General features: G+C 40.0%; 1 protein-coding gene across 2 annotated transcripts in view; it reads left to right on the forward strand.

Moving 5' to 3' along the window:
• adgrl1a (adhesion G protein-coupled receptor L1a) overlaps positions 1 to 25,843 on the forward strand; it is a 114,030-nt gene extending 88,187 nt beyond the window's left edge. For both annotated transcript variants that reach the window (XM_032588358.1, XM_032588359.1), the window contains 17 exons: positions 530 to 633; positions 1,630 to 1,815; positions 1,968 to 2,006; positions 4,195 to 4,375; positions 4,475 to 4,597; positions 5,462 to 5,670; positions 6,766 to 6,939; positions 7,507 to 7,710; positions 8,276 to 8,496; positions 8,804 to 8,870; positions 9,015 to 9,106; positions 9,203 to 9,371; positions 10,522 to 10,677; positions 12,860 to 12,956; positions 16,272 to 16,394; positions 18,708 to 18,725; positions 18,829 to 25,843. In XM_032588358.1, coding sequence (XP_032444249.1) covers positions 530 to 633; positions 1,630 to 1,815; positions 1,968 to 2,006; positions 4,195 to 4,375; positions 4,475 to 4,597; positions 5,462 to 5,670; positions 6,766 to 6,939; positions 7,507 to 7,710; positions 8,276 to 8,496; positions 8,804 to 8,870; positions 9,015 to 9,106; positions 9,203 to 9,371; positions 10,522 to 10,677; positions 12,860 to 12,956; positions 16,272 to 16,394; positions 18,708 to 18,725; positions 18,829 to 19,742 — 3,077 coding nt within the window. In that variant the 3' untranslated portion in view covers positions 19,743 to 25,843. The remainder of the gene's footprint in view (positions 1 to 529; positions 634 to 1,629; positions 1,816 to 1,967; positions 2,007 to 4,194; positions 4,376 to 4,474; positions 4,598 to 5,461; positions 5,671 to 6,765; positions 6,940 to 7,506; positions 7,711 to 8,275; positions 8,497 to 8,803; positions 8,871 to 9,014; positions 9,107 to 9,202; positions 9,372 to 10,521; positions 10,678 to 12,859; positions 12,957 to 16,271; positions 16,395 to 18,707; positions 18,726 to 18,828) is intronic.

A 25,843-nucleotide genomic window follows, 5' to 3' on the forward strand; every position in this document is an offset into this window, starting at 1 on the left:
ATTTGTGTTAGCAGCAGCAGCAGATAGACCCCTCCCTGCTTCTGTCCCTGCATGATGTCCTTCCTCTGAACCCTCGCACTGAGCAAAAACACCAGAGTGGAAATGAGATTCTGCGGAAGGCGCACACTTCCATCAGGTGTTTTTATTCGACAGTGAGGAATCATACCTGATATTCTTTATGTGTGCAGAGATGAAATATTATGTGAAGGTACAAGAATACAGTAGGCCCCCCTTCGTCTTTCCTCCTGTGTTCACTGACTTTATCGTCTTTTTTAACCTTTTTCCATTCAGTCTCATTTCTCTCTCTGTTTTCCTCTTCTTCCCTCCTCCTTCTTCATACTCATCTTCAAACACTTTGAGTATTGCATATTTAAAATTAATTGTGTTTAATTCTGCTAGGCTAAAACTATCACAAGCTCTCTTTGTTCATCCCTCTCCTTCACACTGTCCCCTTTAATTGCAGTCACCTAATGCTTATTATCTCTCCATTCCCCTATACCCGTCTTCCTCCTACCTGCCTTTTCTCCAGGCATTGCTTCTTTCCAGTGTTTGGCGGACCAGGTCATTTGGAACCCACGGGGTCCTGACCTGAGTAACTGCACCTCCCCATGGGTCAACCAGGTGGCACAGAAGGTGAGACCCAGAGCCACATCCCTGGTCAGAGGTCTGTCCCTTTCTTCTGCCCTTCTCCCCTGGACACCTTCCCTGTCCACACATGATAAAACATTAACATACATCCAAGGCTGTCCTGATTAAAATAGAGGTCTTTTATTACAAGGCGTGTGCTCATGGTGATTAATTAATAATTTTTTCCCCCCTCACAAATATAATTAGATTAATGCTAGCCTGCATTTGTTGCAAAAAAGCCCCCAAAACTCCTGCAGTTTCACAATTCTTGCAAAGTTTGGCTCACATTTACTGTAAAACAAGACACATAAACCTTTTTTTCTGCCTGGTCTTAAATCAGAACAAATTTGCCTGTCACGTAAGAACTCAAGTTTGTTTGTTTTTTGTTTTTTTGCTAAATGATAAATAAAAGTGAGAATTTGTTGGCATGTTTATGTTCAGATGTTTATGTAAATCTTATAAGAATTCCTATTTGCAATTTCCATCCCTGCTCACAAATGTGAGATCAGGGCTTTGTTATGGCCACTGCAAATATCGATCTCTACCTTCAGCTGTGTCTTACTTCTGCGCAGTAACTAAACTTCATAGCCTCATACCGATCCACAGGCATTTATGCTTAGATATAATTAAATATCCAAACCACATGTGTGATCAAAGCAGCTAAATTGGGTGTATTAATTATTTCTCCATGCATATTGCTGATGGATTTCCTTGAAACATTTCTAAAGCGTGTGGGTGTGTGCTTTGAAGGACAAATTTTATCACCCTTTAAAGAACTGCCATTGGAAGAATCCACTTTACCAGAAAAAAATCAATTGCAGCTGCAACGAGTTTGCAGCGACTGCAATTTGCTGGTGAAAAACGTCTAAGAATAACAAAGACTTCATGGTGCATTCTGCACGGTTTGTCTTTATTTAAAAGGACACAAAACCACCTAATATTAGAGGGAATTCTGTGTGTGGGATTGGCAAATAAATCTGAATATTTCCTTCTCTTCTGTAGATAAAGAGTGGGGAGAATGCTCCTAATATAGCCAGTGAGCTGGTGAACCACACGCGAGGCCGGATCCAAGCCGGTGATATTAGTTCAACTGTCCGGCTGATTGAGCAGCTGCTGGATATACTGGACGCCCAGCTTCAAGCCCTGAAGCCCAGAAATAAAGAATCAGCTGGACGAAACTACAATAAGGTACAAGAAAGTGTAATTGAACACACGCACAAATCAAACGATAGAAAGCAACATTCTGGTTCTTTTGAACTGCATAGACTATTAAACATTTTAGTATCTTTCTTTTTCTTTTTGCAGTTGAATAAATCCAAGCTTTGTTTTCTTCTCTCCAGTTCCAGAAGCGGGAGCAGAATTGTCGGGCATACATCCAGGTAGGCGTTTTTCTTTTATCCGTCTTCTTTAAATGCCTGGAATCAAACTGTTCTGAGACTTTGAATAACTGAGGCAAGATTAAACTCTGGAGCAGACTGGGTTTGTGTGGATGAAATTCCTCAGGCTCCATAGCAGAATTAATGTCCTGTCTTTGGGATAATCACTTACAAAACCTCTGGTTTGTGCTGAAGGACAGACAGTATTCACTGTAATTAAATGTATTCCACACATTAAAATAATTTAATCTGTATATTATTTATTTTTTACTGCTGGTGTTATTGTTATGTATATTTGTAAAATTGTGTCACTTCATAAAGAACTCACCTCCATTCAGCATAATCCTGCTGTGCTGTGATGGAGCTTAAGGTATATGTTTAATATCAGCCTTGGCCTCATCATCTTGCACAATAAGGTACAATATCTGTCGCTTGGAGAAAATCTAATTTGACTACACTATGAAAAGCAACAGTTTGTCTTATGACACCCTTCTTTGCGATTTCAATATGTATGCAATATCTTTGGCTCTGGGAAAGCTCTTATCTAATATCAAGAAAAAGCATTGTGTATTCTGCTTTGTAATGATAAAATGCAGCACTCTGCGGCAGCCAGTCTTTTATGCGCCTTGACCTCTCTGCATCCTGCTGTAATATGACCCCCACGTCTTACGATCCCCGTTTGTGCAGGATGAATGCAAAGCATGCGGTGCCGAATGTTACAGGGCTATTACTTTGTGTCACTTGCTGCAAGGTAGCTTTGCATAATAACCACTGATCCAAGGATAACATACAAACATCCTCAGCCTTTTTCCTCTGCCACGAATGGATTGCATTCTGATGCTCGATTCATTTTCTTAACGGCAGTGCTCTTTATTCCACACAGCAGTCTATCCTTCATTTTGAGAGGTCTGAGCAAGAGAATTACATGATTCATCAAGCAGGCTACTCCAATAAATTGGATAGCTGATACAACCATCAAAATTGCCATTAAATGAATTGTAAGTGTGAAATAGAATGGTAATATGTCTGACATGGCATAATAACAAATTTATTGCAGGAGCCTGGTAAGCTTCTAGGAAATAATTATAGTAAACTTGTAAGTTAAATATCTTATCAAACATATTTGGACTGTATCATTTAATACACAAAATAAATCATTACAAATACACTGATAAGCAAATTCAGGAGCAAACTGGTAATTAATGATAGGTAATTAACAGCTAATAGCACTTCCTGAGAAAAGAGTTAGGCTCTTAAAAACAGTGTTAATGAGCGACTGCCTGATAATTAGTCATCCAGAATTAGGCTTACTCAGAATTGGATATGAAGTGACGCAAAACCGAAAAGTAATAATCATTACTGTCATTACTATAGAGATATATCAATCACATGTTCTGAAGCCATTTCAGATCACCATTTCCAACAGATTTTTACCAATTGTTAAATCAAGATCATTTATACTGCGTTAGTTGAAAAATTAACTGCCTTAACTTCTGCTTACAGTAAAATGAAAGAATTATGTTCTGAAAGTCAAGATACGAACAATAAAATCCTTCACACTGCCCTCCAGCACCAGCATTGGTATCTATTCCTTTGCTATGTTTGGATACCAATCCTCAAAGTTCCTCAATAAAGTAGTAAAATACCCACAAAATGAATGCAGAAGACAAACAAAAGACTACTTCTATGTGGATCTGTTTGTTAAATGTTAAATGTAATTACAGATTTAATAGATTCTTACCTTGACTGTGAGATTTCCTCACAGATAACAGATGAATCGGGACTGTTCAAAAAGATCAAGCAGAGCATCAATGAATTTTCTGTTATTTGTTGATCTCTAACTTTTTGCTTCTTTCTTTGACTTCAATATGAAACGCCCCAAGGAAATGGAAATTAGTCTTCTCTTAGAACCAATTTCCACATGAATACTGTCGTTGATAACGTGAGCTGTTAGTGTATAAGTATTGGGCACTAGATCAGTAAAAAAATATGTCTTAGAATATGCGTCAGAAAAAAACATTCTTGTAATTGACCGCAATTATCTTCTTCTGGTCACCGATAGTTATTTGTAGTCACTATAACCCTGTTGTTATTGTTGTTGTTGGAATTTTGACTTCTGTAAGTCCTCTTAATACAAAAGTAAGACATTTTTGATAATATAGTCTACGCATATGACATGTTTCTGCTCCAGGCGGTTGTTCAGACGGTGGACAACTTGCTCCGGCCTGAGGCGCTGGACTCTTGGCAGGACATGAACAGCACAGAGCAGGCTCACACCGCCACCATGCTCCTGGATGTCCTGGAAAAAGGAGCTTTCCTCCTGGCCAACAACATGTACGGGAACCGCTTCTCCGACCGAGCCCCCAGCGTCGGTGAGAGAAAAGTTTTGTTTGTTTTATGGACAGTGACGGACTCCGATCCACCGGGTGAAGCTCTGCCTCAGGTTCATGGCTGTGTCTTTTCACCACCAGATCTGGAGGTGCACGTCGTCAACACAGAAATGGACCTTCAGGACTTGTCATTCCCACAGAATTATGCCAGCGACAGCACCATTCAGCTTTCAGCCTCCACCATCAAGCAGTACAGTCGCAACGGTCAGCGGCCTTCACTCCTCCTCTTCCTCGCCCCCTACGTCTGAAAGACTGCACTGTCCTCAGCAGCTCACTCGCTTATGTTTTCATTTGCATTTTTGTGCAATCTTAAAACAATCTGCATGCAGTTGACTAAGTTATTGGTTCATAATAACAGCCTAATCAGATTAACAAAAGCGCTGAGACAATTTCTTTTCTTGATGGTTTCTTAACAGCAGTCTTAATAGAATAGCTGGGGAGGCGTGTAGATTACAATCGGCCCCAGCTTGGCACAGCTATCTCAGCACTCTCTCTCCATTCTTTTCCTCATTGCCTTGCTTAGTCTTTCCACCATCTTATCCCCGTGTCACATCTCTCTTGTTTCCACCTCCCCCCTTCCCACCGCATCATCCTTTCTCTCTCCCCTCCTCATTCAGCAGCCCCCCCCACCCCCCACCCCCCATCCCTACCCTCCCTCTGTTTTCTGCCTCCGCTAGATTCTGCAGTGGGAACGAGATTAGAATGATTGAAACAAACCCACATGAAATATTCATATGGAATAATAAGAGATCTGTGAATGCTTGAGGGATGAATGTTCCATTGCCCTCCACATTAAATCTCGCTCTCTTGCACCAGTCAAAATGAAACGGTCCTTACCATCATTCTAACCTTCACTAACTCCCTCTCTCCATCTCCCTTTCACTCACTCCGTCACTCTCTGCTCTCTGTCTCTGCCATTTTTGCTGCTGTTTCCATATCATGCCCTAATTTCTCTATTTTACTTCCTCCCTCATGGTTTCATGCAGCTCCCCTTTTTAAATAACTAATAATAAGGTTGTTTTCACACCTTATTATTAATTTCTTGCTCTCTCATGTAATCTTTTGCAGGACAAGTAAAAGTGGTGTTCATTCTGTACAAAAATTTGGGATCTTTCTTGTCCACTGAGAATGCTACGGTGAAAATAGAAATGGAGGGATCGAACTATGAGAGGAAACGACTGGCGGTCAACTCCCATGTAATCGCCGCCTCCATCAACAAAGAGTCCAGCAGAGTGTTTCTCACTCAGCCGGTCATCTTCACGCTCAAACATCTTCAGGTAGCATTATTTCTTTGTTTTGGGGGGGTCATATTTAAATGGTTTAAGTTGTCAAACAAAAGCTGAAATTTTCAAATGCTGTTGTCATGTATTGAAGAAGAAATGTTACCCAAATCATTCTGGACTTTTGTCCTTGTTAAATCATGAATTAACTGTTAACTATTATATGGAAGCTGAGTTCAATTTCACTGGCCACATTCAGGCCTGATTACTAAGAAATTATTCAAATAGAACATTTTAGACATGAAGTAGGATTGCAAATCCCAAACAGCAAAACATTATGCCATGATCTGAGACATTTAAGGAGAGATAAGACCCAACTTCATTCACATCAGTCCTGAATACTTACAAAGCCATTTTTAAAAATTTGGGACTTCAGCGAACCACAATTATAAGGAGACTTTGTGAAAAACTTTGTGAACCTTCAAAATGCTGTCTGACTTACCAAAATAAAAGCTTGCAGGTGACTCGACAAAAAACATGTAAAGCATTGGAGATCTTATTTGCTTTGGTTAACACCCATGTTTGTTTAAATGTAAGAAAAAGGAGAGAGAGAGCAAAAATATGCCTGGAAAAGTCTCAGAAAACCATAAAATTGTTTTCTGATTTTATGACTCACAAGACCAAATTTTTTAAAGACAGTGCATGCCTTTACATCTGAGGTCAAACTAACAAAATGTGTCATAAAAAGAACAATTCTCCTACAGTCAAACAATAATCAAAATCATGCCAGGAAGTTCACATTCGAGTGTCTCAAGAAAAAAAAATACACCGGTTCATGCTTTAAAACTCTTTATTGTGGCTAAATTAAAATTGTCCTGCAAAGGGAAATGAGCCAAAATTCCTGCACAGAGATGTAAAACACTCATTACCGGTTATCACAAACACTTGATAGCATCGTTGCAGCCAGCAGGCGACACAACCAGTTATTAGGTTTTGGGTTTTTTTGCATACTGTTGGAGGTGGTTGTTTTGGATAATTGCCCTTGTTTAAAACCGTCATTTAAAATCATATTTTTATGTTTACTCAGGTTACGATTGTCTAAAAAAATGAACACATTTGATGACCACCGTTTGATGACCATCTTTTCTGCAGAACAAGAATTACTACACTCCGAATTGCTCGTTTTGGAACTACTCTGAGCGCTCCATGACGGGTCAGTGGTCGTCGCAGGGCTGCAGGCTGCTGGACACCAACGGCACACACACCACGTGCTCCTGCAGCCACCTCACCAACTTCGCCGTGCTCATGGCTCACCACGAGGCGGATGTAAGGCAGCGAGGGCGTGGCACGTAGACACACATTTAAAATGGAAGTGGGTTAATTTATGCTGACATTCATTCACGTGAGCATTAGCACTCACTCAGTCACACACCCTCACACACACATGCGCAATAATGTTCCCTTCTCAAGGCTGACAAGCTCTTTGTTTTGAATTTTGTCTTTTTCTTCTTTCACGCTGACATTCAGGGAGGCAACAGCTTACAAATTCATGTCCCAGTACTTCTAGCTGACATTCACATGAATTTAAATGTCATGTTTTTTTCAGAATGTCTTGTCTTTTGTCTTCACATTTTAGCTCTGTGCATATATTTACAAATATTAAATAAGGCAATTTGGCTCTTTCTCTCCTCTTCCCCCTCTTTCCATCCTTCCCTCTTTTGTTTCTGCTGCTTATCTCCTGTCCCACTATTCTTCCTTCACAACGTTCTATTTTTTTCTGGGGGGTTTTTTTGACATGGGGAAATTGTTTGCTTCTAATCCGACACCCCCACCGTTTTCCTTTCAACACTCCTTACACCTGTTTATTTTCTCTGTCGCTTTTTAATCCGCTAGGGTCGAATGCACGAACTGATCCTGTTCGTCATCACCTGGGTGGGCATCGTCATCTCCCTGGTGTGTCTGGCCATCTGCATCTCCACTTTCTGCTTCCTGCGGGGTCTGCAGACTGACCGCAACACAATCCACAAGAACCTCTGCATCAACCTCTTTATCGCCGAGCTGCTTTTCCTCATCGGTATCGACAAGACGGAATATCATGTGAGTTTTCCAGCCATAGAGCCTCCTACCTCACCTCCTTTTTATAGATTTTTACGCATGATTTTGTTGTTTTTTTTCCCCCCATGGTAATTAAACACGTGTCCTATTTTTTTTGGCGTTATGAAGCCTCCTTTAGTACTCAATTTACTTGCTTATATGTTGTAAATTAGACAGAGTCAAAAGGTCAGGTTAGTTTCTATGCATAATTAACTTGAGAATGACATTTACAGCACAACTCAGGTGATTTTACAAACTTTTTTCCCACTGAATTACTGTGAAATTGAAGCTGAGGCATTGTGTCATTAATTTACTCTATAAAACCTTTACTAGACAAGGTAATAAATTACCTCTCAATGATATGCGCAGTACCAGTCACCGAGGGGCAGCTTTTCCTTTTTCCCCTCTTTTTTGTGTTCGGTACCTGATAGTGACCCTGTTCTGTCCTCTCCCTGTTTTTCGCTTGGTTAAATGTCTTAATCTCAATGATTCCTCTTACTTCGCCCTAATTTTTTTTTCTTTCATTCCTCTTCTCTCTGTCGTCCTTCTTCCTTATCGCTGCCCTCAGATCGTCTGTCCCATCTTTGCTGGCCTTCTCCATTTTTTCTTCTTGGCTGCCTTCTCCTGGATGTGTCTGGAGGGTGTGCAACTGTATCTCATGCTCGTGGAGGTCTTTGAGAGCGAGTACTCACGCAAAAAGTACTACTATCTGTGCGGCTACTGCTTCCCCGCGCTGGTGGTGGGCATCTCGGCAGCCATAGACTACAGGAGCTATGGGACCAAGAAAGCGTACGTGTGAAGACAGGCCTTTTGCACCTGCAGATTGAGAAGTAGGATTATGTTATTCCCCCAGCTGGAAATGTAATATGCAGTGCTGTGTGAGTGGCTCTCGTGCCTCCCCACAGACCGGGTTTTCTGAGTACACTTAGCCGAAGCCTGATTATTAGCCTTTATAACATAATCCGCTGAGACAGGGATGTAATGTGCGCATGCCTGCCAGTGTGTGTGTGTTTTTATGCGTGCACATGACTTGGTGTGTCTGTATGTTTGTTCCTGAGCTTAGCCGCATATAACTCTCTCCTCTGTGCCACTCCAGATGCTGGCTGCGAGTGGATAACTACTTCATCTGGAGCTTCATTGGACCTGTGTCATTTGTTATTATGGTATTAGCTTGTCAAACACTATTCTTTACACCTCAGTTTTTGAATCAAGAGTACTCATGAGGGATCCTTTTATTTTGGGAAACTAAACAATGCAAATACATTTGTGGACAGGATTTGTTAACTTCTTTTATCATGTGTTTGTAGCTCAACCTCATTTTCCTCATGATCACGCTCCATAAAATGATTCGCAATTCTTCAGCACTCAAGCCAGATTCGAGTCGTCTGGATAACATAAAGTTAGTTCTAGTTATTAAATAACCTGAATCAGTATTTCTGTTGAACACTACCCTAAGATGAGCTCTTATTTTCCGGTTTTTGTCCAATTCTCTCAGGTCGTGGGCTCTTGGGGCCATTGCTCTGCTGTTCTTGCTTGGGCTAACATGGGCCTTTGGCCTCCTCTTTATTAATGAGAACACAGTAATCATGGCCTACCTGTTCACCACCTTCAATGCCTTCCAGGGAATGTTCATCTTCATCTTCCATTGTGCCCTGCAGAAGAAGGTACAAAACAAATCGCTTAAAGTCTAGTAAAAATATACATTTGCCTTAAATGTGTTCATATTTTTGCTGTTGTTGGAATTGTTACATTATAGACCTACTTATAAGGGCATTAATGTGAAATGAAAGAAAGATTTTATATTCTGGTTGTTAGCTAAATATTTTACAAATACAAAAGTATTGTGCCAATTTGTATTAGCCTCCTCCACTTTGATACTCAAGTAATAATTATACAAAATAAAATCCAGTGCAAGCACAGTTGCCTCAGAAGTCACCTATCATCAGTAATTTGATTCTCAGGAGAACATTAGCAAGCATTATTATAAACACCAAGAAATCTGTCAAAAGTCAAGTATTAATCACATTCTCCATAAATCTGGCCTCAAATGAATCACGTTTCTGTCATAATTACAGTTTTGCACAAGCCATCCATTGAACACAACAAACATGCTGTAGCAGTTCTTCTGGTCTGATGAGACAAAAATGAAATATAGAAAACTTACACTAAACATCACACCATCCCTGTGTTGAAGTATAGTGGTGGCAGCATCATGATCAGTCTGTTTTAAAAAGTAAAGGACAAACAAGTCTGTTTTTAAACATACCAAGCTGCTAGAAAGATACCTGAAACGACTTACAGCTGTTTTGCATCGGAAGGTGGTTCTTCCACTTAAGAATTATGAATTATTTTTTGTAGGTCATAACATGAAATAATAAAAAAAATAAATAAAAGTGTGTGGTTGTGCAGTGAAAATGTTAAATGGGTTTGACTGCTTCTGCAAAGTAGTATAGCGATCATGACACTGATTACATAATGAAAATGTTAACATGCTACAGTATATATATATATACATATATATATATAATTTTAGTAAGCACAGTGTATATGAGTTTGGTGTCACTTCATCCAACCAAAGCCTAGATAATAACAGGGTACTTTAATTAATAATTATATAAAGAAACTCTTAAGTCCAGTGGCATAAATAATTAAAATTCATCATGCATTCTTAGATGCATTGCATTTGGTACATTTGTAAATTGCTGAATGAAATACTCAGCTTGCATTCAGCCTTTTGAAACTATATTTTTCAGTTTATGAATCATTCCTTCAACTCGCTCACCTTCCTGGTGTTGTTTTTATTCCTTCTTGCAGGTTCATAAGGAGTACAGTAAATGTCTGCGTCACTCCTACTGTTGCAGCCGCTCCTCCACCAACAGCTCCCACGGCTCCCTGAAGAACTCCGGCCTGCGCGCCAACAACCGCTACTACAGCGGCAGCCAAGCTCGCCATGCAGCGGCCCACAGACAGGTGCAGACAAGACAGACTCACTCACACCACCACGCAGACACACGTCTTTACACACCTTTTGGATAATCGAATTGTTTCTCATTGAGGAAATGCGAAGGAAATCTGTCTTTGCTGCAAAATGACTTTACATCTATTTGGGGGGGTTTTCTGTGGAGTATAAAGATAAAAAGAATTTTATTCAAATGACTATTTTATTCAATAGAGTAATTTTAATAAAAGTCTTTTTATCTTTAAAAAAAAAGATACAAATTTTATTCAATAGTCATTGCTAAATAAATAATGCTAAGTAATTTTAGCATTATTTAAGAATAATGCTACGAAGAGCTCCGTTATGTACGATTTGGAAACATAAAGTGTTGTATGTGCAGAGGTTTGATTATTTACCAATACCTGTGATTCACAGATTGTTTTCTGGTGAATAACTTACTTTTTCCAGTAATTTATATATCAAGATATATAAATTTAAAATGACACCGCGGTAATACATTTGTTCTGTAGGACAGGGGAATAAAGAGTGTTACATCACCATTTGCATCATTACAAATAAACAATCCTGTTTGATCCGCTTGCATATTCACAATTTGTTTTGAAAGTTTCACTGTTGCCTTTCAGGAAAGTGTTGGCAGATCAGTGCTGTACATCAGAGATGACTCATTTAAAGATATCTTTAGAAGCTCATGTATTTATATAGATGCAGAAACCATCACAGAGGAGTTGCTGAAATCCTGTTCATGCTGTGATCTTTGGAGAGACACATGAGACACAAACAAACATGGCCGAGTCTTCTTTACAATCAACAAACAAGCGTTTCCAAAATGTAATAACATGCAACAATTGTATCAGCTACTGCAATCACATCTTGCGCATCGAGAGCTCATTAACCCACCATGATAATGTGGCAAAGTTGCACGCCTCTTTACCCCAAGCCCGAATCTCTTTTGTCTGACATGCTTGTCTATTGTTCTTTGTAGCTCACACAAAGCCTCCTGGATTTGATTACAGCTGATCAGCTTACACTGATTTACAAAAATCTAGCTACAGCATACTGTATATACAATGTGTCCTCTGGATACATATTCGGACCATACCTTACGGATTTAAATTTAACAAATCATCAGAGTGTTTAATATTACACAAAAGTAACCTGAGTAAACACAAACCTCAGTTTTTAAATAATGATTTAATTTCTTAAGGGAAAAAAAGCCGAACCAGTCCAGCCCTATGTGAAAATGTAATTGCCCCCTAAACTTAATAACTGGTTCTGCCACCCCTGGCAGCAAGCATTTACAATAGCTGGCAATGAGTCTGTCAGAAAGGTTCTGTTAATGTGATTTCTTGATTATACAGGTCAGAAAGTAACCAGGCCTGTGTGTGGAAGCAAAAAATCTTTAGTTATAATAGGCAATTCACGATTTAACAAAAACAGTGATTATTCTTTTACACAGGGCCAAGTTGGTTTGAATGAAAAAAGAAACAATTATTTGGAAACCAGAACTAGAAAACCTGAGTGATCTGGAAGGTTGCTACAAGAACACCATGTCTTTAGTGTGTTTTCGTGCCAAGCCAAAGTTGGTTTATAAAACAAGAAAGCATTTTAAGGTCTATTCTCCAAGCTACAGCAAGTCAGTGTAAAAACTTTAGAACTGGGGTGAACTGGCTCTCCATTTTTGTAGTTTTCATGAGAGCACAAGCAGCAGCATTCTGGATCAGCCGAGGCTTTCTGATGGGCTTTTTATGGAGTTGGTTGCAGTAGTCAATGTGATTAAAGATAAACACATGGATGAGTTTCTCAAGATCTGCTGGGATATGAACCCTTTAATTCTAGAAATGTTATTCAGGTGATAGAAGGCTGACTTTGTAATTGTCTTTATGTGTCTTTCCAGGTTTAAGGTTGGGTCCATCACTACACCTACATTTTGGGTCTTTTCTGTAGTTTCTAGCTGAGTGCTGACCATTGAACATTCCTCTTTAGGTCCAAAAAATAATTACTTCAGTTTTATTTTATTTATTCAAGGGAATATTGCCGTTTTCTAAACAATGACAGAAGACTGAGGGTACGCCAGTAGGACTGGCCACCACTGTAATTTAATTTGGCCTATTAACCTTTGCTTTATGGCCTGCATCATGTAAATGGGACAAATGTGTGTCATCTGCCACTCACTGCATTCTGCTTTGCCCCCAGAGTCGAATCCGTAGGATGTGGAACGACACGGTTCGAAAGCAGACAGAATCCTCATTCATGGCAGGAGATATCAACAGCACTCCGACACTCAACCGTGGTGAGACCCTCGCTCTTTCACTTCCTTTGAATTATTCACACTTAAATACTTACAAACACAAATGCATTAAAGCAGAACTGACCAAGAGTGGACACAGCAGAGGAAAAAATATTGTAATTCACTGTAAATGTGTTCACACTCCTGTATGCAGGATGATGAAATGTGTGCTCATGCTTTTCTAGTGTTGCTATAAGGTTATTTAGTGATGCAATTTGCAAATAGTGATTATTAGCAGCAAAAGTTTAAACAGACGGTCAAAGACTTCCTCTTTGGATGGTAAGTTTCGCAACCTGCTGTGTTTCAGTTAGGTGATGCTCGCAGCTACTGCAAGTCAGTAATGTCCCGAAGCAACAGCTGAAATATATGGAGCTTGGCTTCTTTCTGCTCTGGAAGGAGGCTTTTTATGTTGCTTTTTTACCTGTTTATCTTGTTTCCTGAGGCAACGTTGGAATGGCTTTGACATACTCTCGCCAAAATGCAACAAGATTACGACATAAAAAATCATTGAACATTGCCTCTCTTTAAACGTATTTTCTTTGCAGTTGATTTAAGAGGCATAGTGAAGCGGTTGACTTCTGTCCTCTTTATTCCTTTTAGGGTTGTATAAACACAAATTCCTCTGACACTGATATGATAGCAGCACTGAAAAGAGTTGCATCTCGAAACAAACAAATTCATCTTTAAACTGACTTTTAATTGATACAAACTGAAATGCACGATGTTGTGTCAAAACGGATTTAGGTGAGAGTATCAGATGGTTCAGTGGTAAAACAAGTGCAGCATACACAGAGGCTACAGTCCTCAACGCAGCTATCCCAGGTTTGATTCCCGGCCCCGGGCCATTTACTGCATGTTCTTCCACCTCTTCTGCTCTTCCTGTCAAGCTATAAGTGAATAAAGGCCACTAGTGCTAAAAACAGATCTGGGTGAACCTACATATAGTTGGTCTTCAGCAGCAGACTATTTTTCACTCACTTGTTTAATTGTTCAAAACAAATATTGAACCAGCCACTCATGTGACAACATCTCAATAAAGTTAGCCTTTTAAATTCAGAAGGCTAAATTTATTGAGATGTTGCCACAGGAGTGGCAACATATATATTGAGATGTCAGAATGGAGAAGATAAGTGATTTAAGTGACATTGCACATGACATGATTGGATGGTAGTTGTCCAACAGGCTGCTCTGAGATTTTCAGAAACTGCTGATTTGCTGTGATTGTCATGTACAACCTCTTTTTTGATTTAGTTAAGAAAAGGCTGTAATTCATACAAGTTCAATGTGATTGGAGAGCAAAAAATTGGAAACAACAAATTGGGTAGATGAATTTCACTTTCAACTAGGATTTGGAATATGGATGGTACTTTTAAAAACAACTTTAGACCCCTTAGTATCCAAAGTTGGAATAATTTTGATGCCACAGCTTACCTGAGTATTGTTGCTACAAAGTAATCCAATTTTGAAGTCAATAGCATCTCTAACCTACCAAATAAAGCTCTTACTGGTACAGGAAACACTTTGAAACCTGCTTCCAATAGTCTTCTTTCTTCAAGTTGACTAAATTAGCTTCCTATAAAGTCTTCCTAACTAAAGTTGAAAGAATTTTTCAGCCCAGCGTAACAAAGACACATAAAACGCCGGCATCGCTGATTATCGCAGCCTTTTGCAAATGGCGGCGTCACTGCAGCTGCAATCAGTGGCACCGAGATGATCTAGGTTGGCTCAGGTTCCAGATTCGTTTTTTAAGGTGGGGAGGGTCGGTGTTGATCATGACACTGAGGCAGTTGCTAAATCAGCCATCACTCTCTATGCTAATTTCATCCATTTTGTTTTTAATGAACTGATTAGCGTGTGAGCGAACAGGGGGTAATTATTCTAATTGAGGAGAGAGACAGGAGCAAGGCAGGGGGTGAGGACGAGGTGTGTTGCGAGCGAGATAGATAGATGAGAGGTGTCTATGTCAGTCTGTGTCTTTGTGTGGCTCGGTTTGTTGGTTTCTGGAGTTTTTTTTTTTGTCGCAATAGAGCAATCACCAGACCTGGAGGAGACGTACTATGTGGATCACTTCATGATGTGCTGTCAAACACAAACAAATGAGCTGTGAAGCCTTTATTTTCCGTGCGGCTGAGAGAAGTTTGGCAGAAAGTTAAAGAGGAAGGCATCTGGGGAGACATGCATAGTGTAAGACTCTATCATGGAGAAATAATTACAGGGCTGAGTCTGGAGGAGAGATGTGTTATCGCTGCCATCTAAGATCTCTTTGATTTCTTCTGTGCACTTCCGTATGAACCAGAGTCTCTTCCTGACAATAGTAATCTGTCCAGAAAAAAACAACGTATTATACACAGACTGAGAGCATCCCATTCTTCCCCTTGCCCTACTTTTCTTTACACTTTGAGCTACTTTCTTTAATTCTCTACAAGATATTCCCATAAGGAGGTACGCACAGACAGCTAATCCCGACTAATTTGGTGATGCTTGAAAAAATCCTGGCGCGAGGAACTGAGAAAAAGTTGGTGGATTTATCGCAGCAACGCAAGCCAGAGAATGAACAGGAGACAGGCTTGTGCAGCCTGCCAGAAAGATGGACAGAGGAAGTGTAGCAGGAGGGGAAATGACAAATAAATAGCTGTGTGTGAGTGCATTTTTTTTTACTGCTTTTTTAGAATCCCCTTCTTCCTCGCTTTGTGATGAACGGTAGGCAGGGGACCTGAAGGTTGCACTTTGCCTTGGACGACTCTCCGTCATGCTGTCCTATTTTTAATTTCATGGCATTTCTGTTCGAGTTGCCTCAGGCTGGAGCCATACATGGGCATTATACAACAGTCTCAGTGTGCCATTTCTTTGAATTATATTTGTCTTGTAGTGGCATTCACATTTCACTGTGAAATTAACTGTGTTTCCATGACTGCACCCGTAGCCTACATAATGGCATGCATTACTGTTCTCCCCCCATCTGACTACATCGTCATGAACCAAAGGTGGAAGGGGAAGAAAAGAAAAACAATCCCCCAAACAGTGCCCTTCCTCTCAATTTTTTTTTTCTTTCCTTTTCCTTTTTGCTCAAAGGTTACAATCAGCAGATGAAAAAACTGAAGGGAATACTGCGAAATGTTTTACTCTATAAAGAAATGGCATGAGAAAATAACCCCATCTGAATAAATAGTAACTATTCTTCTGATTTCAGATGCTATTAGAGTCTGAATTTCAGTGGCACACCTACTGGGTGCTCTGTTTCTGTGTGCATACATTTAGGGTAAATTTACAGTGATGTTTATGGTTATGCTCATTTTTTCAAATGTTTGCGCTTTGCAGCGACCATGGGCAACCACCTTCTGACAAACCCGGTGTTACAGACCCGCTCTGGTACTTCACCCTACAACACTCTGCTGGCTGAAAGCTTCACCCCCCCCTCACCTGGAGTCTTCAACTCCACAGGTTAGCTCCTCGTGAACACCTCAGTCTGTGTGGACAATCTTGACAGCACAATATGAGCTCAACTCGCCGTCGTTCTTGCTGTCAGTAGTTTGACGTAGTAGATGCACACTCGCTGCTGTTGAGGGTTTATGTGTGCGTGTGTGGGAGCCTTCCCCTTGTATGTGTGTGTGGGTTTTTCCTTTCCCCAGACTATGTAGCTGTCAGACGGATTCACTAGGCTGAGCAGAACAGAGCCAAACAGTGCCTACAGCCTAACCAGCCATCTGGTCAGATCTTGAATCTTCACGAGAACAGCCACAAATTGATTAGAAGTTTAGCTACAGCTGTGACTGCCAGCTTTTTTTAGGAAGGTTTTCCTGTTCCCGAGCAGCAAAAATAGTTGGCTCGAATCACGGTGTCCATAGAAAGGGATCAAATCATCACTGTGGGGGGGGGGGGGGGAGACGGTCCATCTGGATGACGGTCAGTCATATGTGTGTTCATCATGGGAACTGCTCTCCTCTTTTTGGATGCCTTTAGTCACAGATTTAGTCAAATGTGCAGATATTTACAATGTTAAATGAAAACTGTGACTTGGTGCTGCTGGTTCATGGCTTAGTTTGCAACCACTGTGCATCACTCCTGGTGGTTTAATGTGAAAGTTTGAGGAGGAGCTCCTGTTAAATATTTTAGGGCCTCTCTGTACAATGTATCAAGCCTGATAGCCACAGGCCTAGCAGCCAAGTCATTTTCTGAAAAAGAGTAGTAGGGAACGTAGTGAGCACTTCATTAGAATGTTTAATTACCCACGCCGCCACCAAAGAAGACCGTTGATTAAAGTCAAACTACGCCATTAAAATTTAAGTATGAACACACTTTATGCTTTCCAGCCAACTGTGGCTTTTCCTTTGCTGTGAAGAAATCATAGTTTTTTCTTTGTGGGGTATAGTTCATGAAATAATTGCCACTTCAAAAAAAAAAGCTAAAAATTCAGGTAAATAATGTACCACTGTATATTTTACTAACAATTTTCAAAGATGTACTAATCGGTGGGTTCAAGGTTACCAGAACCCAACTCGGTGCTTGGATGTATGCTGATAAAAAGTAGCTGCAAGAGTTATAGATGTTGTTGTTCCTGAGATCAAAAAGCTAATATGATATTTTGGAAAAAATAACATAGCTCTTAACAGCTCAAAATTTGTTATATTAAATCATATTTTTGCAGTATTTCCAGAAGGTTCTCATATTTTTTTTTTATTTTAAAAAAGGTTTCTAATAACCCTGTAAGTAATTGTACTCTGTAAATCCCCCTAAAATGTGTATATTGTTCATGTCGACCAGACGATGAATAGCTAACCGAAGGTTATTATTTAACTGTTACTATTTCACTTAGTTGAAGCTGAAGGCAATTGATTGCAGTGGATTTTACTTAGGAACAAGTAAAATCCACTTACTGTTTGCCCTGTTGTTACTTAGGAACTACAGGGCAAACTGGACAGATTGAAAATGCACAACATACTTTTCTGGTATGAAAAAATTCACGGCACAGTCGCTACAGTTCCAGGCTAGCCCTGAACTTCACCTCCCCATTTAATCTAACTTAAATAAAGACCTTGAATGTGTGTGTGAAACTGTTGGTTAGAGTTAGCAAGAAGCATTTTGTTATAGTGTGTTACAATGCTTTTCCTGCCTGTCTTCCCTCCAGTCTGTCAGCTCTAGCATTGCATGCTTCTCCTGTAGAAATTGAGGAGGTTTGGGAGCCAAAGATCATTTCTTATGTGCTGAAGAACTTAGGCACTTAAAAAAGTTGGAAATGGTTGTTTTGTTATTGTTTTATTCAAGGCTCTTTTCAGCACAAAGCAAGTGGTGGGTGTCTAAAGTCTAAATATGCAGAAGACTGTTCAAACACAGCCCTAAGCAGAGTCAGGAAAAGACGTTGAGCTTAATGTTTTATTCTTTGAAGTAAACACTGAAAATTAGGGATCTGCCTTCTTTTAAGCTTGGAGTGTGTTAGAATAGGTAACAGTAAACCATGAAAATTTAAGCATTATGGTTATGAGGCATGTTTACAGAGGGATATAGGCAAATTTAATACCTTGTGTGTGTCTTCTCCAACTTATCCTAACAGAAATATGTGAAAGCGACACAGAAGGTGTTGTTATATTTGTTCAAAGTTGGGAATATTCAGACAAAGATGTAAACAGACTGTAGTGCATTCATGCCATCAGTTGTTTCACTTCTCTTAGATTTAAAATGGCTCTTTTTGTTTTATCCAAGAGATTCTCTCACTCATTTTGTCTGTTCGCTCCACATGCTTTTCTTTGGGATGTGTAGGAACTTTCCGCGACCCAAGTAAGTATAATTAATATTTCCCTGATTTTGTTTTTTTATGTATTTATCTGAAATGTCACCATAAAAAAATAATGCTAAATCTGTTTGCCTGTTTTGGATGCAGAGAGTACACTTTCTAAGCCCCGTGACCCTTGTGGAATGGAGACCCTTCCGCTAAATGGTAACTTCAACAACAGCTACTCCATGCGAAGTGGGCCAGCGGGTGGAGGTGGCGGCAGCTGTGACTTTCTTAGCGGTAGTGGCGGAGACACTCCTCCACCCATTTTCAACCCTCGTAGTTCAGAAACCCTGGGAGGCGGAGGCACCCGGCGAAACCTCTCTGATGCCGCAGCCTTTGAGAAAATGATCATCTCTGAGCTTGTCCATAACAACCTGCGAGGCGGTGTAGGCGGAGGACCTGCAGGAGGTGGAACTGACGCAGGGGACAGAACGTATGCCAGTCTAGTTAGGGGACATCCTCACTGCGGAGTGGGTCGGGGAACAACTGCAGGCGGACAAGAGCCTTCCATCAGCATGGATGAGGACGATGAGTTTCTGAGTGACGGACGGCAAAGAACACCTCAGGATGTAGAGCTGCTTTATAAAGCTCTGGAAGAACCCCTGCTGTTGCAGCGCGCCCAGTCGGTCCTCTACCAGAGCGATCCAGAGGAGTCAGAGAGCTACACGGCTGACCTTACAGAGAGCCTCGGCAACAGTGGTCAGAGTGGTGGTGAGCAGGGAGACAATCGAGCGCCAGACTCACCTGCCCACGACTCCCTGTACACCAGCATTACCAACCTGCGGGACTCTCCCTACCCCGACAGCAGTCCTGAGCCGCTGGAGGTCGTGCCGCGTTCAGCTCAGCCGCCTGAAGAGCTGTACTACAGCTCTGGGAGGCCTGCTCTCGGTTCTCGTGGGGCCCCCATGCAGACCTTCTATCAGGCCCCACCTCAAAGACCCAGCGGGGAGGGACTCCAGGCTCAGGAGCCCGCCCACATTGAGGGAGACGGACAGATGCAACTGGTCACCAGCCTGTGACTGGAGTCTCAAGGAGGCTGCTGGAAACTGTCGTAACGGCCAAAGCCTCCTTTGAGCGGTCTCTTTCTCATGTGTCTCCACTCTCTGCTTATTTGTTGCCTTTATTTCTCTTGACTTTTATTTAACTTACATATGAGAAAACTGACTGAGCTTCTGGGGGAGTCAAAGCTGACTCTGCTGATGCAGCCTTTATCGTCAACTCTCCCCCATCGTCTGGATATGAGTGAAGGGTGTTTTTCATCAGAGCTTTTGATACCTCTGTGCGACCCCAGTTTTTGGTACCCTAAGGCCAAGTCCAGCACTCTGAATGTACCAATCCACTCCCCCCTTTACCTTTGGATATTTCAGAACTTTCAAACTTTGTTAAAAGAAATGTATGTGTTCAGACCTGCCTCAGTAGATGAGGATATTGTTTTATATTTTGTCTCATTTCCTTTTCTTACCATCTTTAGATCTTTTTTTTTAAGTCATCATTTGATAGGGGTAGTTAGCTGTGCAGACAGGGAATATTGTACACTATTATTACCTAAAATGTCTCACAGAAAGCTCTTCATCGTTGCCAAAAATATCTTTTATTGAGCCAGAACAGAAACTAGAATATTTACAAGGCAAATACACACACACACGCACCCACACACACACTTGTTCTCTCTCTCTCTTTCTCTCTCTCTCTGTCACACACACACTCACGCATCCTGAAGTGCTTGTTTCTGAACATCAAAAAAAAAAAAAGCAAAGACAATACTCCATTTAAGTAAAAGGGAGCAAAAGCTTTTGTTCCAAGCAGCCAGTGGGAGCTGATTCAGTGTAGTTGCCTTCATTTAGTCTCGCTGTGAATCACAAGTGTACAGAAGTGGAGTACAGGTGGAGACAGAGACTGAGGAGGTGCTGTATCACCCATCCAGAGCTGGAGAGCCTACACCCATAAGACTGGGCGACGCTCTCCGCTGTTCTCTGTGTTCGTTTGCTTTAGGCCTTTGAAACGTTAAATGACTGCCTTGTTGTTGTTTAAAGAGAGTATTCAGTTTCTAAATCCCGGGGCTGCAAGTGCACATTGCTGCCCCACTTCCCTTGTACTTTGCTGTTAGAGCCTAGAGTGAAACGGACTTTCTGTGTGTTCTTGTGGCAAACAGGACTGCAGACGTCACAGACACACTGAGCGACAGTTGGTATAACCATGTACATAGAAAACCACACATGAATACTTTATTCCTATTATGTAAATACAAACACCAGATGATCAAAAGCAACAAAAATAATAAATACTATGAAAATTACTTCTTGTACTACAACAAATTGTTGAAGGAAAAGAATAAAAATGCTTTGTGACCTGGATGAAACACTCTATCTATCTCTCTCCCCCGGACCGTAATCTCTCACTCTTTCCTTTTTTCTTTTTTTTTGCCATGAAATTCCTTATCTATTCAATGGAGAGAGAAAATCAGACAAAAAAGCGAGAGTGATTAGGATGTGATGAAGATTTATTTATTTTTTTTCATATCTAAAAGGGAAACAAATCAAACAAAAAATGTACTGGCACAATTTTTTTATGTGATTAAAATCCATCACATGTTAATTTTTAACCTTCGACATTTTATAGGCTGAATTTCCAAAAGCAGTGGGGAGATAGTGCTGTGGGGCAAGCGAGATAGATGTTGTCAAATGTCATTCTGTGCCTCACCAGCACATTGAAGCGTTGTGTGGTGACCAACTGCATCCATTAAGTGATTCAGTTTTGCTCTTGTATTATTTGGAAAATTTAACCAGATGAAATACTTTTAACATGGGTTTTAGCATGTAAAATAATGACATTTGTTTTGCTGTCAGAGAATATTGCATTTTGCTGTTTCTTAAAGATAGTTTCAGCATTACTCCAGAGCCTTATGTGACAACTCATTATTTTCCAGTGAGCATGTGTGTGTGTGTGCATGTAAGTGTGAATGTAACTCTGTGTGCTGTGTCAGATTTTTTTTTTTTCTAAGTGTGAGACTGTATCGTGCACACAACTTCAACAGGCTTTTCTTATCCGTGACAAGAATTGAATGCAAATCACACAAGGCGAGATACTCATCTGTGAAAGTTGCCATTACTCCTCCTCCTCAGACGGATATTGTTCTTACAGTTGTGGTCATGAGTGAGGAGGACGGGAAGAGTCAGAGTGCCTAGAGAGACAGGAGGTACCGCTAGAAGATGAAAATGACAAACCAGATTGTCTGATTGGGAGGAATATTTCTAATATGCCACCTGATGTGAAGCAAAATTAGCCATCAAATGATAAATGCTTCAAAGGGTTCCTGTCAATCGTTAAAACCCATTTGACCTTTTAAAAATGTCTGCCTTCTTTTATGTTTTTTTTTTTCTTTTTCCAGAAGTGTACATATGTTTTGGATTTTCTGTTTCTACTGACTTAATCGCTATGTTCTTTTTTTAAACTATATCCTTTTAAACCTGCAGCAAGTTAAAAAAAGAGCATGTGGTGCGATGACACAATTTGAAGAGAAGACAGACGCGTCTACCACAGTGTGACATTTGGCTGGGACCTTAGTGTCCCACTTCTAAAGAGAACCCAAAGGACAGCTTTTAGCTGCGGCTCCTGGGGCTGAAAGAGAGAGAGGGTTAAAGACAGATAAAGACAAGGGATTACAAGGATTTGCTACTATTTCTTCAGGTTATTCTAATTACTCACCTAAGTACCATTGTACTGGCTGTGGAGGAAAATGAAGCTAAAAAAGGAGCCACTGGTATCATCACTTGAGCTGTAGGGGGAATGTCTGCGGTACTCTTTTGATTAAACATGACCTGGATATGCAACTGAACTTGTGAACTCTCAGTGATTACAGGTTTTAAAAATTAGATCTGCTCTTGTGGTCTGGTTTGCCACGGTGATGGACTGCTGAAGTGGAGATCCTGTGGCACAGCAATGAAGACCACTGAATGTATTTTTTGAATGCAGGACAGGAGCAAGAACAAGTTATTCCACAGCTGTAGTAGTAATTGGAAACAAATGATTGCCATCATTACCTTAATCCCTCTTTTTCTCATTATAACCATCTTTCATTTGCTGTATTTGATGCTGATCTCAGCAGAGAAACACTGCACTGATGACCCCCAACTATCCCCTCAAAGGAAAATAGGAATTTGTATCACCTTGGGTCTGCTTACGTTAATTCTTGTTGCGCCGCTTCTTTTCCTGTTAAACTCATCTGCATTTTAATATCTATCTCGATAGACTGCATTAGAACAGCACCTCTTTGTGAGTGTTAATTTGTTTTGTTGAAAGCTTTGTTTATCCCAGATTAATATTTCAATAAACAGAGGAGGGCGTCGCTCCGGTAAATGATAGTGATTATGCTGCAGAAGGTGTGCAGCCCACGCTGTTGGACAGAGTCTGGTAGTGTCTCACGCAATGGGAGTTTCACTGCCGTTCATAAGCCTCCAAACCTCTGATTACAATAATAACTCTGTGGGAGCTAATTTACCACAGAGAATTCACCGTTCTCCATCCTCTTGTTTTTGGTCTTTGTTTGCAGATGTCTAATGCGTTTCCCATTCAATGCTAATGTCAAAGTTAACATGTGCGTTTTAATAGTTAGAACTGTAGGATCCCAGGCTGTTGACACAGAGATTTCCAAGTGCTGAAGCTAAGCAGAGACAGCCGTGGGATTGATTTGTCTTTAATTAGATTGGGATTTCACCAGACTGTACTGTGTGCACACACAGCTGACCCTTTTCCACACAGACATTACCGTCTGCGTGGCCTAAGCAAAGACAAACCAGGGACAACATCAGAATGCTGTCAAAATGACCTAAAGTGTAAAGGCAAGGTGCCCTGATGAGTGGGGTGGTATTTAGAAACGGAGAACTAAATCCCGTCAGGTATTGAGCCGAGTGGTTGTGACCCTTATGAAGACCAGAGATTAAAAGACATATGTCAACATTTAAAAAAAAAAATGTATGGCTTGTATCTTATTGCAGTTAGATTTATTTTAATTTCTGTCATCAAGAAATGTATTCTCAAAAGAGGGAAAGAGAATACCAGACAGCTGAGAATATGCTTTAAAATATCCTGAGAATAACTGGAGGTCTAATAAACACCCTACCCATAAAATTAAAAGCACTCTCTAACAAACCCACCCTACCTGTAATTTGCCACTTGTGGTAATAGTCATCTAAAAAACACAAATCAATCAAGTGAGAATGAAAAAAATATTCAGTAAAAAGTACTGGTGTATCATACAGACAAAATATGAAATTGTGTGCAGGTTCTGATACACAGAATAATAAAATTATTATTTTTTTAAATTTGCAAATAATATTACAAAATAAGACATTTGAGCTGAATAAACATTAATTTCCAAATCTGAATTTTCCACAGCATAAAACCTTTAAAGTCAATACCTACAGTTGGTGTTAGAACAGTGCAAAGTACTTCGAGTGACAATGTCCACTGTTTACTGTATATTCACTTGACCTCCTAATGACTCAACAGCTTCAGCAGATAGAAAAATTTTATTAGAATAATGTAGTTTGCTTACAAACCAGAGGTCTTACCAGACGCAAAAGGATTACTCGTCTGGTGCATTTTTGGTTAAAATGTGTTTGCTTGTCCTTCAGTGAAGTAGCTCTGGCTGGGTAGAGTAGTCAGAAACTTTACTCAAGTAAGAGTAGTGTTACTTCAAAATATTGCTACATGCAACCAGGTACCACCCACCTTTGGTTTGCATTTAGTTTTTTCACAATAATATGTCACCAGCTGCTTTGAAAAAACAATGGAAAGATTAACAGTTGCCTATTTATATTTCACATTGTCAAGATTTAACTGGCTCTAAAATATATTTTCTCTTTTGTTTTTGGATTAAAATAAACAAGCTGACATGCCTGATATCCAGATAATTCACCACAACAAATTGTTACTAAGAGAAAATGAGCTAGATGATGTTTGGTCACTTACACGACTTCTTAGAAATATTTGAAAACAAATCCACTGCCACATGATAAAATTAATTGCAGAAGAGTTTGTGTATCTTTCCCTTTGTTTTTCAAAAACAAATATAAACTGGTGATTTTCTCATTGATTTCTGGCTACATTAAATGTCAACAGAAATGTTAACATTGTTACCAACAATAGGTTTGAGACAGAGTTTAATCTTTGCTGTATAGAGTGGCACAAACACAGCTGGTGGCTTTTGAGTTATTTTATGAGCTCAGTTTATCACGTAAAGGTCAAAACTAGATCAAACATGTCTTTTACAGATTTATAAATAACATATATTTCATCCACTAAACTACTTTTATAAACTGAAGTGGGAAGAGTTATGGGTCTGGGTTTTATAGTGTAATGTTTACAAAACTAGAGCAGCAGCGTATTAGATATATAGATGTCATTTCCTTAAATTTTGCTGCCAATGAAACAGAATGTCATGAAATATTTTAAAGAAAAGGTCTGAAAGCTTTTTTTGAGTCTGTTACATAGAATTTTTTTAAAACATATTTTTCCAGTTTAACCTTCAACGCTTTCTGTTCTCACTGGAATATTTTTCCTTTTTGTGAAGCCACTGATTACTCACTTTGTTAGAGTACCTTTCCTTCTGAAATCACAGTTTTGGTGTTAACAAGATATTTCATGCCTGCCAAACTGTGTTTCCTTTAGCTTCTCTGTTGTTTTTTAAAAGAACGTGAACACTAATGTTTGTGTTAAGAAAAGTTGCTATTTAATAATCAATTTTACAATATAAACTTGGTTCTTTGTTAAGTGATCAGAAATGACTGGAAATTCAAATCTGCCTCGAGGCTCAAGCTGCACTTGAGTCACAAAGACTTGAGGCTTAACTTGTGGTGTGAAGACTTGATTGGAACTGGAGGCCTGAGTCTCATGAAAAGATTCATGCAATCAGAGGCTCACAGTCAGCCATTAAGTGTGTAACATTTGATTTAATGACTATTATTCTCCCTTCTGTGTTAGTGCATGATTTACAGATGACTGCTTGTCAATATTGCACACAGAAAGTATGGTGATGGTTTGTTGCCACTGAGTTTATCTGTTTTTACCGTTGAGCAGCATTTACAGTAAGTAGGACACAGTAAATAAGCTCTGACACAGA

Source organism: Xiphophorus hellerii, chromosome 16 (genome assembly GCF_003331165.1).
Source record: "Xiphophorus hellerii strain 12219 chromosome 16, Xiphophorus_hellerii-4.1, whole genome shotgun sequence".
Lineage (NCBI taxonomy): Eukaryota > Metazoa > Chordata > Actinopteri > Cyprinodontiformes > Poeciliidae > Xiphophorus > Xiphophorus hellerii.